At 37.3% G+C, this 15,521-nt stretch overlaps 1 protein-coding gene across 1 annotated transcript in view; it reads right to left on the minus strand.

Annotated features, from left to right (window-relative positions):
• The window catches only part of LOC101853917 (isocitrate dehydrogenase [NAD] subunit gamma, mitochondrial), a gene marked incomplete at its 5' end in the record, with an annotated part of 22,416 nt that extends 8,203 nt beyond the window's left edge, over positions 1 to 14,213 (minus strand). The window contains 12 exon segments of the mRNA XM_013079609.1: positions 184 to 255; positions 1,320 to 1,408; positions 4,583 to 4,643; positions 5,147 to 5,241; positions 6,681 to 6,827; positions 7,793 to 7,895; positions 8,583 to 8,716; positions 9,065 to 9,197; positions 10,418 to 10,475; positions 11,122 to 11,237; positions 11,983 to 12,083; positions 14,130 to 14,213. Of these exon segments, the coding sequence (XP_012935063.1) occupies positions 228 to 255; positions 1,320 to 1,408; positions 4,583 to 4,643; positions 5,147 to 5,241; positions 6,681 to 6,827; positions 7,793 to 7,895; positions 8,583 to 8,716; positions 9,065 to 9,197; positions 10,418 to 10,475; positions 11,122 to 11,237; positions 11,983 to 12,083; positions 14,130 to 14,213 (1,149 nt within the window).
• Positions 14,214 to 15,521: the final 1,308 nt, after the last annotated feature.

The following is a 15,521-nucleotide window of genomic DNA, read 5'->3' on the forward strand; positions in this document are numbered from 1 at the left end:
TTATATCAAAGAGTTCAAATGCACTTTAAACACCCAGGCAAATAGAGGCAGAAATGAGAGCTACAGAGTGTTAATTCATTGGTTAGCCTGTTACTGACAATGAAATAATACAAGAGGATTATATGTGAGCTTCAAACACAAATGAAAGTGGTATAATAGTGGGGACATTTGAACAATACTTACAAAATAAAAAAAATAAAAAACTCAACCAGTAAGCACTATTGGCACTATGACCCATGCTCTTGAATTGCCTTCCTGTATGTGCATAAAACCACAGTATTTATTATTCACACAAAAGAAAACCATACACATTTTTAAGCTTAACTAATCAAAAGGTTATCCATGCTTTGAATATTGACCAGATTACATATTAAATTTGTCTTTTCAATTCCGCATGTATTAAAAGCTTTGTTATCTTTGTACCTCATAAACTACATTTTCTAGCCTTTTTAAAGAGTTATCAAATTATTTTTTTTCATATCCACAAGAAAAGATTTTGATCTCATTTCCAACATAAGAAGCCAAATTATAAACCTCATTCAAATAGTTATGTGTCAAGATAAATAAGACTGAACTGAAAACAGAAAGTAACTAAAAGCAATGAAAATGAAACTCAAAACAACGTGCTGACAAACAAAAGAAACTGTTCTGACTGATGTTCAGACAGACATGTCTGGGTAGAATAAATATATATATGGCACAGAGTCCTTCAATAACCAAACAAAATTGAAAAATATGTTATTGGTAATTCTCATTTCATTACTTATTAAAGAAAAACAGTCTACATCTTTGGAACAGCTAAGAGAAAAGAGATTATTTTTTAAATTGTAGGTGAATGATAGAAGAGAGGGATGAGCAGGGAAGAAATAGACTTGTTTAAGTATAATGCAATTGCTTCATTCTGTCAAAACTTAGGTTGCACCGTACTCAGCACCATTATTTTGGGGCAGTAACAGCCACACTCCAAACAATATGATCAGGGCTCTACATTCAAAGCTGCCACAGCATTTTTCCATTTCCACATGCACAAAATTATCCTGCACTGTGTTGTCAAAAACAAATTTCGTAGGGAAATTTGTTATTATCTGTTTGAATTTATCAGTGACTTTCAAAAATCTAAAAAGTGCACTTAGTAAAATTGAGGGGGAAGTAAAAAAAATACAAACATCAACAAATGCAAAATATTACGAGAAATGCCATTGCATACATTAGTTTACCGGAAAACAAAAAACCAAACAAAAATTCCTTGAAGCCCACTTGTTTCACTCAGTTTTGACAAAGAAAATAATTTATAAAAAGCTAAATCCTTTTACTCTTACCATGCTGATGTTTTGGGCTTGACATCATCAATAATAGCTTTTACAACATCTAAAGTCGTTGCAGAGCCTCCGACATCCGGAGTGCGAATCTGTAAAGTCAACAGAAATAAAAGAGGATGAAGAAATAAACCACAAATATTTTTAAACTGGTAAAAGTAAATCTGAGCCCTGCATTAGAAACTTACTTGATCAATTGATCAATCTGATTGGTGGGGGGGGCAAATTCACATTAATCCCATTTTATCCTAACACTCATAGCAATAAAATAAATTGAAACAGGGCAAAGAAAGGAGCTGTTAGAGACTGCAACAACTGGAGAGGTATCATGTTGCTATCAGTTCCCAGCAAGATCCTGGCCAAGATTATTACTAATCGGATGTCGGATGCCGTGGACAGCTGCTTAAGAAAAGAACAGGCAGGATTCCGCAAAGAAAGAAGATGCACAGATCAGATATTTGCCCTCCGCAACATAATAGAACAGTGCATGGAATGGCAGAGACAACTTTATGTTAACTTCGTTGATTTCGAAAAAGCATTCGACAGTGTGCATAGAGAAAGTCTTTGGTACATTCTACGATCTTATGGAATCCTTTGCAAGATAGTGGAGGTCATAAAGAGCTTCTACCAAAACTTCAAGTGCGTTGTTGGAAACAGTACTACTGCTTTTGAGGTAAAGACAGGAGTTAGACAAGGATGCAACATGTCAGCAATTCTGTTCAACCTGGCCATTGACTGGGTCATGAGGAAAACAACAGAGGATAGCAAGAGGCATAAGGTGGACCCTCTTCTCCACCCTCGAGGATCTTGACTTTGCCAACGACCTTGCATTACTCTCCCATACCAACCAGCACATATAGGAAAAAACAAACCGACTCCACAAATATGGACGCTAGATTGGATTAAGAATAAGCCAGAAGAAGACAGAAGTGATGACACTCTGAAAGTAGGCTCCCCAACACTGATTAGGGTGAACAACGCAGACCTGGATATAACAGACACATTTACCTACTTAGGCAGCATAATCAAAACTGATGGCGGCTAAAAGGAAGACATCATGAACAGACTCGGCAAGGCAAGATCTGTACATAGAAGCATGATCAACATCTGGAAGTCAGGACAGTTTAGTATACGAACCAAGTTAAAGCTGTATAACGGCTGTGTACTATCCACACTCTTATATGGAGCTGAATGCAGGAGGGTGACTGATCATGACCGTGCCAAGCTATCTTCCTTTCATACAACCAGCTTACGCCAAATTCTCAGAATCTTCTGGCCCGACAAGATTTCCAACGCAGATCTGTTACGAAAATGTAGGCAAGAGGACATGACCACCATAATAAAAAGGAGAAGATGGAGATGGATTGGGCATGTTCTGAGAAGAGAACCAGACTCTATAGTGAAGACTGCCTTCCACTGGACACCCGAAGGATGTCGCAGAAGGGGCCGACCCAAAGTGACCTGGAGACGCACAGTAGAGTCTGAAATGAAGTCCTGGAATCATTCATGGGGGACGCTGACCAAGATGGCCCAAAACAGACAGAGCTGGAGATCCTTTGTTGCTGCCCTAAACGCCAGACGGCGTAATAACGGGTAGTAAGTAAGTAAGTAAAGCCAAGTTAAAAACAGAAATACAATTCAGGCAAAAAGGAACTTCTTCGGACAATCAACTCAGAAGGATACAGTGCCAGCTAAAGGTCTTCTTAACTAGCTTTATATTTTCCTTCATTTTTCAAAAGGCAAAAGAAAACAACATTACAAATACAGCTGTCCGTCAAAGCTCCCACGGAGATTTCCTTTACAAAGCACTGGCTCTGAAGGCGTAGCAATTCTAGTTCTGTCTTTCATTTTGCATCCCTTAATTGAGGGGGGTTAAAGGGGTTTGGCTTCTACTCAGACACATTACCTATGGAGTTGCCACAGTATGCCATGTTGCATGGGCATGAGTATGACCCGCCAAAGCACAGTTTTTGGTTCATATTCATAAGTGCATGCAGCCTGGTGTGACCAGTCCATAGGCTAAACAGTGTGACCAGTGCCCATGTTTTAAGCCTGCAGTAGTTGACAAACTGGTTATGGTCAGGGCTCTGTTGCTTATATTGTTTCCCGAAAGTCAACTTCACCAGTGCATTTTCACCAGTAAGGCTTTCCTTCCACCTCTGCCAATTTCTTACAATTTTTTCCTTACTGTGGTCTCTACACTGAGGTGCTACCCACTGAAGGGTAAGGGGAGCCTGAGTAGTAAAGGTCTGCCATGTTAGTCTTCTATTCATTTGAGGTTTTTTTCCTTCAGATTTTGAAGAGCAACGAATGCAAAGAGAGCATCTGTGAAAATGAGAACCTTTGTCTTCATTTTGTATATTTGTTGTCTTTCACTGCTGTTCTGATTGCTTCTGCCTTCCCACTACTCCCCACTACAGTTAATTCAGTACTTTCACAGACTGAAGAAATTATTTTTAGAACTTCCAATAATACAGCCTGCCTTTTCTCTCCCTGTCAAAAAACAATGTTTCCATTTCAAACCAAAGCAAAACATTTGAATAACTCGTCTTATAACCCCTTCCATAGAAAAAAGAATAGGCACTCAATCCATCATCCCAGTAAAGAAAAAGTAGCAACTATCAGAGTGACCTTCACACAACATGTTTCAGAACTCATAATAGGAACTTTTCATTACAGGACCCCCCCCCCCCCCCCCCCCGAAAACAATAGAAAAAAAACAGAACTCCAACCATGATTTTTGTCCATTACTTTACATTTTTTTAGCACAACTAGGTTACAGGAGAAGCCAGCCTCATTGCTGCCCGTTCTTAGGTGTGCTTCTCATAAAAACCTCTTGCTGAGGACCATCAAGGCTGGTGGTTTCTTAAACAAGGGCAGGGTAGGCTGAGGCAGGACTATGTCCAGCAAAAATGCAAATGTATGGACACACCACATACAGACGAGTACTTACCTCCAGTTGTTTGATTTCGTGATGACACCAGTATAACAATTTCAAGATTACAAGCAAGTTTGATCCCACTCTTTGTGCTCCCCCCCCTCCCCCAAAGTTTTACCCTACTCTTTTGTCAGAGCCTAGCAGGAGGGTAAGCCAGAGAAATGTTAAAGATGGACATCATTTTGCGTTTAAACTTCCAACATTCAACATAGCCATCAAGTTTGCAATGAACGGGGAAACAGAGACTAGTGTAAACAGCAAACTTGATCTTCATGAACATAAAAAAACCCTCATTAAGGTTGAGGAATTCTACACAAGATCGACAAACCTGTTTCTCTGACAGCACTGTCATGACCGAGTCTCTGATCATTTTAGCGTGGGCCTCATGCCTGTTCAAAGAAAGACAAAACAACAGTTACCGATATGGAAAAATATCGTTAAAATGATAAGGTGCATTAAAGAATGAGGACATCTTTTCACACAGTACAAAACAAATATATCTTTGTTACTGGACAGAAAAAGAGATACAATTACCGTACATGATCATCATTCACAACTTCAGAGAACCAGAGGTGCCAATTGACTACAAACAATAATCCTGAGCATTTTGGACCTATACACAGTGACTCGGAATTTACAGATCATAATATTGTCAAATACATCTTCTATCTAGACTACTGTTATTCTATTGGGCTATATTTGGGTAAATTCCAGACAATTTCAGAAATCCAGATATCTGGATTTTTCAGGATAATCAGCACCTCTGGAGAACAAATAACCTCAAAAGGGAACCACGAGTACATTAAAAAAAATGCACCAACCACCTCACGACTTTATAGATGAGTTCAAAAAGAGATTCCAGAAGATTCTACACCACACTATCACTACTCACCCTAAGTACTCTAGCATATCACAGCTAGCAAACAGAATTCCTGTTGGGTTGGCAATATTTTTGCCCTTCATCGAACGTCCTGAATTACGAGTGCCCTGTAGAAAGTAAAATCACAAAAATGTACATTTTATATAACATATAATGAACACACTACAAGTGATTAAAAAAGCAAAAAATATTCAAAATATGTGTGTGCGCCAAGAGAAAGCTACTAAAAGTCGCTCCAGACCATTTCGAGCTACAGGCTGATTATGATGCAAATCACTTGTTTAACCAAAATGTGTTTCCATTAGAAAATGATAGATCAACCATTTCTTTACAATGTGCTCAAAGAGTTTTTATTGATTTAACTTCTAAATATTTTATTTTGAATTATTTTGAGGGTAGGGTATAATAAAAACAAATTTAAAAAACTGCTTTTAAAAGGTGTTAAAATCTATTCTAGAAACACTTTTTTCTTCCCCTGCTATGTTTTACCATTGAAATCCATTCCTTATATTGATGTCAACTGAAAGCCAAATTGGAAATGAATTTTCGGTTAGTCGTTTTTTAAAAAGTTTGTATGTGTTTTCACATGTCAAACTTTAATGCTCATTTTCTCAAAATTATATTTTTATACCATACGTCGCAAAATGCTGCAATATCTCAAAAACTACTTGAAATATCCCCAAAAAAATTAAAAAACCCTGTGATTAGCTTTGAATTTCCTATAAGGTACAACCCTTAACTCAAACTGGTGAAAATCCGACTTTTTTTACCTTTCTTGAGGCACACACACATATTTTAAATTAGATGGCATCATGGATTTGCTCACCAGGGACAAAGTAAGAAAAGAAGAAGGGAGGGGGCAGTTCAGTACCTTTGAAAGGAATGAAGAGGGTGAGAAAGAATGAGAATTGGACCTAGTCAGGTGCTAAGGATCAAGAGAGAGGAGTTGACAAGGAATGAGAGGAAGGAAACTACGATGCCCTGTGCTCTGGATAAGGAAGACAAATGAAATAGATAAGATCAAGCCGTGTGAAAGAACATCAAACAAAAAGGGCGAACGCATGAAAACAAGAAGGGGAAGTAGGGAGGAACAAGGAAAGAAGAAGTGTACTGTCAGTTTTGTAATTAAATTATTTACTTTGCAAAGTTGCCTTATCATTATCTGTTTGCTTAGCACACTTTTTATAACCTGTTCTAAGTAAAGAATAAGAAATGTCTGCAATGAAGAAAAAATTCCCAACTCACTACAGCATAGTTGGTAAAATTAAATTTTGCAAAAGTCTGACTAAAACAACTTCTCCAAAACAAAATAAAATAAAATACAGGTATCTTTTACAAACTATCAGTCACATTAGAAAAAGGTTTCCTTTCGTCCTTCAGTAGAGGATCTCTATTGCATCAAATGCTTGAACGGCACTGGTACTCTCACTGACAGTATACTTGGCAAACTCGCCTGGCAATAGAAACTTTGTAGATGTCGTTTCTTGGAGTGGGGAAGGTGTGGCGGGGGGACACTTTAGTCCAAAAACCTCTAATCCAAACTCACCGATTCAAAGACAGCGTAGTTGTCTCCAATGTTCATACCAGCAGTGACTCCAGCACCACCAATCAACCCAGCAGCAATGTTGCTCAAGATGTTGCCATACAGGTTGGGCATGCACAGAACATCGAATTGGCTCGGCCGGGACACCATCTGATAGGGTAACAAACAATTCATTACTTGCAAAAGCTGGGAGGGGAACAAATCTTTTAAAAAACTCTGATTAGCAGTTGGGGTATGCTCTGCTAGGTTGAAAACATTCAGACAAAGGGACTGAACAAATTGTAGGGAAACATTAAACAAATTAGTTTAAAATAAGTTAAAGCTTTCTTATGAACTTTTCTACATTTTTGGAAAAAAACAACAACAACAACAACAAAAAACAAATCAATCAGTACGAAATATTCACTTGAGTTGCATTAATAATAATGCTGATCATTTCTCTCGCATCCACTCCTGCACAACACAGTACTGACACAGCTTCATATGTTGCACAATTGTTGCACTGAATTGTGGAAATCAGATACGGACATTTTTTTGGCTTGATATTGTTTGATATCTTATGAGACAAAAATAAGTAACTTAAAAGGCAGGATACTTCACCAAAAGGGAAAATTTAAACAAGACAGGAAAGAAAGCAGCAAAAATGCACTAAAATAAAACTACACAGCATCACACACATACATATGAGCATAAATGTTGAGGAGTTTTGTTCTGTCATAATAAGGGTTGCACCTTCTCCTTGAGTGGAACAGGTCTACACAACATCCCTATGACTAGGTGATCTACTGATGAAGTAACCAGGGGGAAAAAAAAAAAAGAGCCTTTCCATCAGCATCTTAAAAATTTTAAGTGTTGAAAGGGGCATTAAATCTGTACAATATCCTATAGCTAAAAACAAAAAAGACAAAGATTAAGTACACCCAAAGGGAAAAAATGAACATTGATCAATTGGACGTGTGAAAAAAAGAAGAAGAAAGTTCTACTCAGTGGTATGAGACAGAAGGGTAATGTACCGTCTAAGTATAAGAAAGTTAGACCACATCAAAACATCTTGAGGGATGACATACGCAAAAAACCCTCTCTAAAATAATAGCCATAGCACTTTGAGGCTTTACCTGCATACTGGCATTGTCAATGATGAGATCATTAAATTCAATATCAGGATATTCTCTTGCAACCTCTTTGCAGCACTGTAAAAACAATCCATCCCCGAGTTTCCTGCAAAGAGAATTTGAGGGGGAGAGAGTTGAAGAGGACCACATTAACATAATTGCATGCACATTAAAACGCTGATGAAAGCAAGATTAGATGCAGACTCTGGGGGGGGGGGGGGATAACTTCTGACCAACAGAAAGAGAGCAAACAATAAAAATGTTAAACAAGGCCTGTTCTCATATTTGTAAGACTTTCTACAACCAAACAAAGTAAACATTCTGAGTACATATGAAAACACAACAAAAACTGTTTACTTCCAACAGAGAAAAAATGATAAATTATGGAATACCTTATAAACACTATTCTCTTTATGAGACAAGTTTCTAAAACAACTTACTGCCAAGAGTTATCATAAATATCTGAACTTAACCAAGAAGATACGGGGGCAAATAGGGATTTTTTGACACGGAATACCAACAGGCCAACACTATGGGTTTTTTTTAAACGGACAGAGTTGATATGATGAGGTGGCAAGTACAGGCATCTCGGAAAGTACCAAAAAATATGGAGGATTAGAAGCACTATTTATACAATCTGTAAAGAAACAGGCAATTGGAAAAAAAATTGAAATAACAGATTTTGAGGATTTTTTCATCCAAGTTAAAAAATTTATAGTCAACAAACTTCTCTAAATTAACATGCAGAGCACAACTGCTGTCAACTTCTGCAAGCAATGTCTTATTTTCTCACATGATGTTGGCTTTGTGGATTGCTGTGACCTTTTTCCTGTTGTACTCGGTGGCATAGTCAAATGCAAACCGAGCTATCTTCTTGCTCTTCTCGGCCGTGATGATTTTCAAGCTTTCAACGACACCCCCAACATTCTGAAATAAAATAATAAAAAAGAATCCCAGACATTGTCAATAAAGAATGTTTCAAAGAAAACTGGTTTTGAAAAAGTAATTAATGAATCTACATTGTTTAACATGGCACTTGGGGGTACTTGGGGCAAGCCCAGAATAAAAAAACACTTTATCTCTCATGCAAGAAGCCCGAATCTCTATACCCACATGGAGAAGATATTCAATAAAGTATCTCCATCTTTCTTCAAAGACATGGCATCCCTTTCAGCCCAGATGGCCCTGACACGCACGGTTGAAGCGGCTCACCTCCTTAATGATATACAAATTGTGTAGATCACGGTGTAAAACATGTGTAAGCTATCAACCAACCTCATGCTCCAATTGCCTGTACTCTCCTTCTGTGTTCTCTCTGATGAGCACACAGTCTACGTCCCCATGCCTCATTTTCAGGCCAGGAATGGACTTGCATTTGACCACACTGGCAAAGAGGTTAAGGGATGTCCTGTTGACAAATAAAGAATACAATCACTACTAGGAAACCCCAAATATAAAATAATAGTTACTCATATATGCAGCCCAAAATAAAAGAAGACAGATTTACACATATTCAGACATACACAAAAATAGAAATACCCACGAGCAGCCCAAATATTACAAAGTAGTTATCTGCTACGAGACCACAGAACTATTCAGTTCTGACACAAAAGCTGAGAGTTTTCAGTTGGAAGCCCTAACACAAAAAAAGACAACTAAGTGTTTGAAACCACAACATAAAGGATACATGATACATTCATCAGCTGCAAAAAACCCCCACAAAAAATAGTATGTGTCTACAGACTCCGCACTGTAATACTTGCAACACATTACCTTAGTATGTAACAGATTAACTCTTTTCCTACCAGGCCAAAATCCACCACTAGCCCAGGGCTTTTCCCTGACCTATTTTTACGCCCCTACCCCGCCAAAGGAAAATGTCAAAATATCCGATTAAACACACACAAACCATATCTTATGGCCCATCAAACTGAAGGTTAAAAATTAATCTATCAAATGGCGATACAATATTGAAGATTTATTTCAATTACATTACTTTGGGGTTTCTAAAAGTGATTATGCAATATCGAAGGTGTCATATGAAATCAACAATTGTCCAGCTTTGAAAGGTAATACCTAAAAAAGTACAACAGCATCATTCAAACTTCCCAAGTAGGTTGCCTCAAGTAATGCGAAGAAATGCTGAAAATTATGTATGTGTACCTAATATAGAAGAGAAAATATGAAACATATACTGAAGTCAGGGGAGCGCTTTTTTCCTCATATTTAAGTTTCGGAGGGGACAAAAAAAAGCGCTAAAATGACTAAAAATCGTCTCTCAGTGCTATATTTTCTTCCGTATCTGCTAACAGGAAGATTATTCTATTATTCTGAAAACGTGGATCGGCCGAGAATTTCGTGTCTTTTCATTACTGGATTGGAATAGATAGCAAGCCACTCGAGCCGTATTTTGCGGCTCTCGGTACAGCGAGGCCAGGTCCGCGAGCCGCATTTTGCGGCTCATGGTAGGGAAAGTGTTAATTAAATTAGTTCACCAAACAATGACTAGATCAAATAAAATCAGATGACAGAAAAAGGGTAGATAAAAGAAAGCTGTATTAGTCATAAGGTGTCATACTCAAAGCACAGTGCATCTTCATGGAACATTGAACAAAAGCAACATCTCACCTCAAAGCAACATTCATTGATTTGAAGGAGGGATCATCAAACTTGGTTTCAATGTTTCCTGAGGAAAATAAGGAAAATGATAACTGTTGAACATAACAAGGAGAATAAAATATCAAGATTGTACTGAAGAGAATGCCATTACAATAAAATTCCACAATTTTGATTAGTGGTGACAGGCTCTTACCCCATACGCAAATGATGTAGGTTTGACTCCCATCTGAGGAACACATTTTATGTAGCAAAAAAACGGACAAATTTACAACATCAGTTGACATTACTTTTCTGCTGCCCGATTTTTGAAATGCCACATATAGTACATCAGAGTAGAACCACCCCCCCCCCCAAAACATATGACAGAACACTACTTACTACTAAGATGGCTGTTGCTCTTATTGTTATCTTCCCTCACATATTAACAGAGATCAGTGATAAAAGTAAGAAAAACCATTGTACACTTCTTAAAATATAACACGTTGTAGTAATGTGAATGTTCCAGTTACACACAACACCTATCAAGAACAACTTGACAGTCTGCATTAAAATACCCGTGCAGCGACTTCACTATAAAAACAATTTAAAACACAAAGTCTTTGGCCAATATAAGAAGGGCCCATTAAACACTATGGCCTTCCAGGAAACGGGACAAAAGAGTGGATACCAAAATGGCCAACTGTGGTGAAGTACCATAGTAGGGTTAATCATACCTTTGAGAGAAACTCCATTCCTGCGCACTGAAAGCAACGCATTCTGCATGTCATCCGGCGTGTTTGTGGATGCGTTAATTTCAACAATCTCAAAGTCAATGGGAGCACCAGCATACCTGTTTTGGGTTTGTTTTAGGTTTTTTTTTTCATTGAGAGAGAAAATCATGACAGAAAGAAGGGGTTATTCACCAGCACCAGCACCTTCTCAATAGATCTATATCTCTGAGTACCAAATAAGTACAGAAAAAATACAATTCTAGCAAAAATGAATGCTTTTATTTCTCAAACCTAACTGTAAATACATCATTTGGACCAACAAAAAAAGGCTGAAAACTATATTAAAAAGACCACCTGTAAAAGAAGATTCCATCCCTGGGCAAGGAAAAAAGTTTGTATAACAGAGATAAAGCTGATGAACTTTAAAAAATTGAATTGCTGAGGTCCATCCATCATACTGGGATGGAAGTATACTTCAAAGACAATATCCTTAAAATCAATAATAAGAATTTGCGCTAACCTTTTATGAGTGGGATCTCTCTAGCTTGAAACAATTTTTTATTATAGTTAAGTTACAAATCTATAATACTATTATTTTTCATAAATACATACGTCATTCTCGTTTACTTTAAAAATGGAACATTTCCCAATTTCACTACTTTTCCTGGCTCTGACTTTTTCATCATGACCAAATCCTTTTTTGTTTCTGTAGGCAGTTTCTATCAATTTTTTATAGTGTGGTTCATATTGAAAGAAAAGAAATATATAATTCAACAACGACTAAAACAAAACTTAATTTCAGTACTACACTGAAAAAAGGAAATAACTATTTTGTAATATACAAAACAGAGATCATTGACTTACCTGAAGATTTCTTGAACATGGGACAGCAGTTCAGGACCAACACCATCTCCAGTCATTAATGTAACTGTGTGTCTTCCACCGTACTTTGCACATGCTTCAGCCTGCAAATAATCATACACTATACTATATCAAATATAATTTTTTCATCCAGTTGCCACTAAATTGCAACACATTGATCACACCCGAGATTGAACCTTTAGTGAATGGTTAACATGAACTAGAATATCTGCTGAATTCTAGTAATGTCCCCTGATTAACTCAAGCCAACAAAACGGTGCTCTCAATTTTAAAGTAAAGGGAAAAAAGTTTAATTTTTCATTGTTCAATCATGCACGTTTTCCATTTACCAAAAAACAACATTCACACTCACCTCTGATGAAAAAAAATTGGCTTACTAATACTATGGTGAATCCATGTCAATGTATTCTTTGAATGCATACCTTCAATAACCAATAGATCTAGGACCCCATGAATGATTCCATCAGACGATTATTATTGTAAAAGGTGTTATAATAGAAGGTTTTACGGCGCTCGCAACTGCATAAGGTCATATGAGCGCCAAGGGGTGGGTGCCAACAGAGAAGTCCTTCCAGGGAATCAGGCTTACTCTGCTCACCTCTCTAGCTTCAACAGCACAAGGTCTGCTTCGACTATCAAGGCACCCCGGAAATATAAGGTCACAAGAGAGTGACAAACATACAAAAGAAGTAGAGGAAAATGACAATAGTAAGGATTAAGAAAGAAAAAGCAGCGGTTCCCTGTTGTAGATCTGGCACAGTTATGAGCATGACATGAATCAGCCCATTTACAATTCTGCTGTGCTTGAACGAGAAATGTCCCCCCTTTGGGAATGGCCTAAAGACACTACAGTCAGTGGCATTGCCTCGGGGGGTGTAAAAAGTGTGTTCACAAACAGAGTACCAATTGACAAGAACAAAAAGTACAAAAAGAAGGTAATTGTGACAAACAAGAGGAGAGGTTTAAAAGGAGCAATATAGGAAGGTAGAACAGAGTTATCTCAAATAGCCAGCAGCATTTTCTGCTTATCATCCTTCTTCAATTGATCAGTAGTAGGACATGATAAATAAATCAACAACATCCATCATTCAAGAAATGAAAATGAGTATAAAAGGGCAGGACTAGCTCAGAACAGCCACAGCACAAAGGTAACAAGCTGAGCATTAACTTCATCAAAACAAACCTCCAGCAGTATACACACTCTGCACCGCTAAAAAATATTTTTTTAAGTTGCTTTTTAAAAACACAATAGAACAGTACTCAGCTCAGTTCCTCTTGCAAGTCAGTAGTCATAAAAAATAAAATCTCTAAAAAAATAACAACCAAAAACATTCTTCCATTTTCAATAATTTTGAATGTGAAAAAAAAATCCAACATTTGTAGAAGCATGTGTAGGAGCATACCGCAAAAAAATTCTGGGCAAACATGCAAAAATGCATCCTGTCAATTTCTGAACACAAAAAAATTAAAATGCACTTTCTTGACTTTATTAAATAATATAACAATATATCTGAAACCTTTGTAGTGCCTTACCAAATGAAAGTGACAGCTATGTGATATACATATTATTTTGTAAAAAGACTAAACACGAAAGACTGGTTTTATCCTTTGCTACAAGGACACATACAGCATTAAGACCTTGGAATTAATCATAGATTATATTCTTTCAAGCATTAGTTGAAATTATATTCCCTAGTGGAAAATATATTTCATTACAGTATTTAAGAAGTATCAACATTGCAGACAGTCCAGGCTGGCAAATCAGAAAGCTTGTCCCTAAATTATCTACATTTGACAATTCGATTATGTTGATATATTCTCAGGGTGGAGAGGTCACATTTATTTATGCTACATTAAAGTATTTGCTTCATGACTGAGAAAATTAATAAAAGTTATTCCTCATGAATAATGTATTGGTAAGCCATGGAAAAGTCTAAGCAGTGAAAGAGAGGAGCTCAGCAACGAAGAATGCTTTTTAAAATATTTCTTTGAACACCTCTATTCTTATCATGAAAAAAAAATCTCATAATGGAGGGATGTTACAAAGTTCTACTTGAAAGCATGGTAACAAAGCACATAGAGGTATATTTTACTTATCAAAAGCCGAAGAAGACTGATGAAGCACAAACCTGTCTCTGTGTTATCACATATGATCTTCTTTGGAGCTTTTCACAAGGGACTGCCAATAAGCCTCCTTCTGCTTGTACTGAGGTCTGTATTGTAAGGCAAGTCATGGGCCAGTCGTAGTCATGTTATGAATGAAAATTCAAGTGTTAGCATTATTTTAAAAAAGTAAACAGATGGTTAAAAGAATAACATAGATATAGAATAAAATGTCAAATCAAAGTAAAAACTTGAAAAAAAAAAATCAGTCTTGTTTAGTTGGGTAAGACAAAAACTTTTCAACAAAGACAATAGCACAACAGGTAAAAAAAAGTTAACAAAATAAAATAGCATTATTGTCCCATAAAATACTTTTCCCTCACGCAGTCATCAATCACCACAGCAAATCTCCAACTTCTTATGGAACAGTGAAAGAAGAAAAGCAGAATACATGCACATTCTATCCTTTATGGCATTAACTCTGTTTCTCCAAGGGGGGTAAACCCGCTATGCCGGGGTCCTTTTTTGGTACTAAAACTAAAAATGACAAAATACGTGATGCAACTTGTCAACATTAAATCAAAACAAGTGAATTTTTTTATAGTTCTTCATGATCTAATGAATGAAACCCCAGTAAAAGAAACCTGTTTTCGGAAATGCCGAAAAGCAATTTGAGGTCGAAGTCCAGGGTCAACATCTACAACACACTTTTGTCTTTTGGTATGTGCACCTAAATCTGTATCAATGGGAAATCTGAACGCATACTGCAAGGCAATTATATCACATTATCAGTGGAAAAGACTACGACGAAAGTGTTAGCCTTTTTATTTAAGTGTTTATTATGTATCTTGAGGAATACATCTAGAATCTATGGAGCATGTTCATTTAGTGCTTAGAGTCAGTGCTAAATATTGGCATAAAACCAGAGCAACTGTCTGAAATCACTCAAAATCATGGCAGGTACTGTGACATGCCTACTGTTTTGCTTACCTACCACTCTTTGTTTTGTTCTTTTCTCTCTTAAAATTGAAGACAACTTCCCAGGTCCACCGTATCAGCTGATCCACCACAAAATATATATATGGCTATTTCACTTTTAAATCGAATCGTGCTGAACTACGCGGGTTGCCATTTTGTTTTGCCCAGAAGTTCTCGCTAATTCCACTCTCTCCCCCCCCCTCTCTCTCACTGCCCAAAGACAAAATTGCACGCTTTCAACACTTAAGAGCGCTGAGACGTTTGTTTACACTGACACTCTGGTATCACGGTGAATAGTGTACGCACACCGGGTGAGATTAGAGAGTAGCCAAAAGGCTAGCCCACTCACCCGGAGTGATTGGCCTGAGCTGATTAAGCGGTAAATGGCAAACACACACCGGGTGAAAATAGCCAGAAGATTTGCCCTCTCACCGCCTACA

The sequence above is a fragment of the Aplysia californica genome, unplaced genomic scaffold (assembly GCF_000002075.1).
Source record: "Aplysia californica isolate F4 #8 unplaced genomic scaffold, AplCal3.0 scaffold00057, whole genome shotgun sequence".
Lineage (NCBI taxonomy): Eukaryota > Metazoa > Mollusca > Gastropoda > Aplysiida > Aplysiidae > Aplysia > Aplysia californica.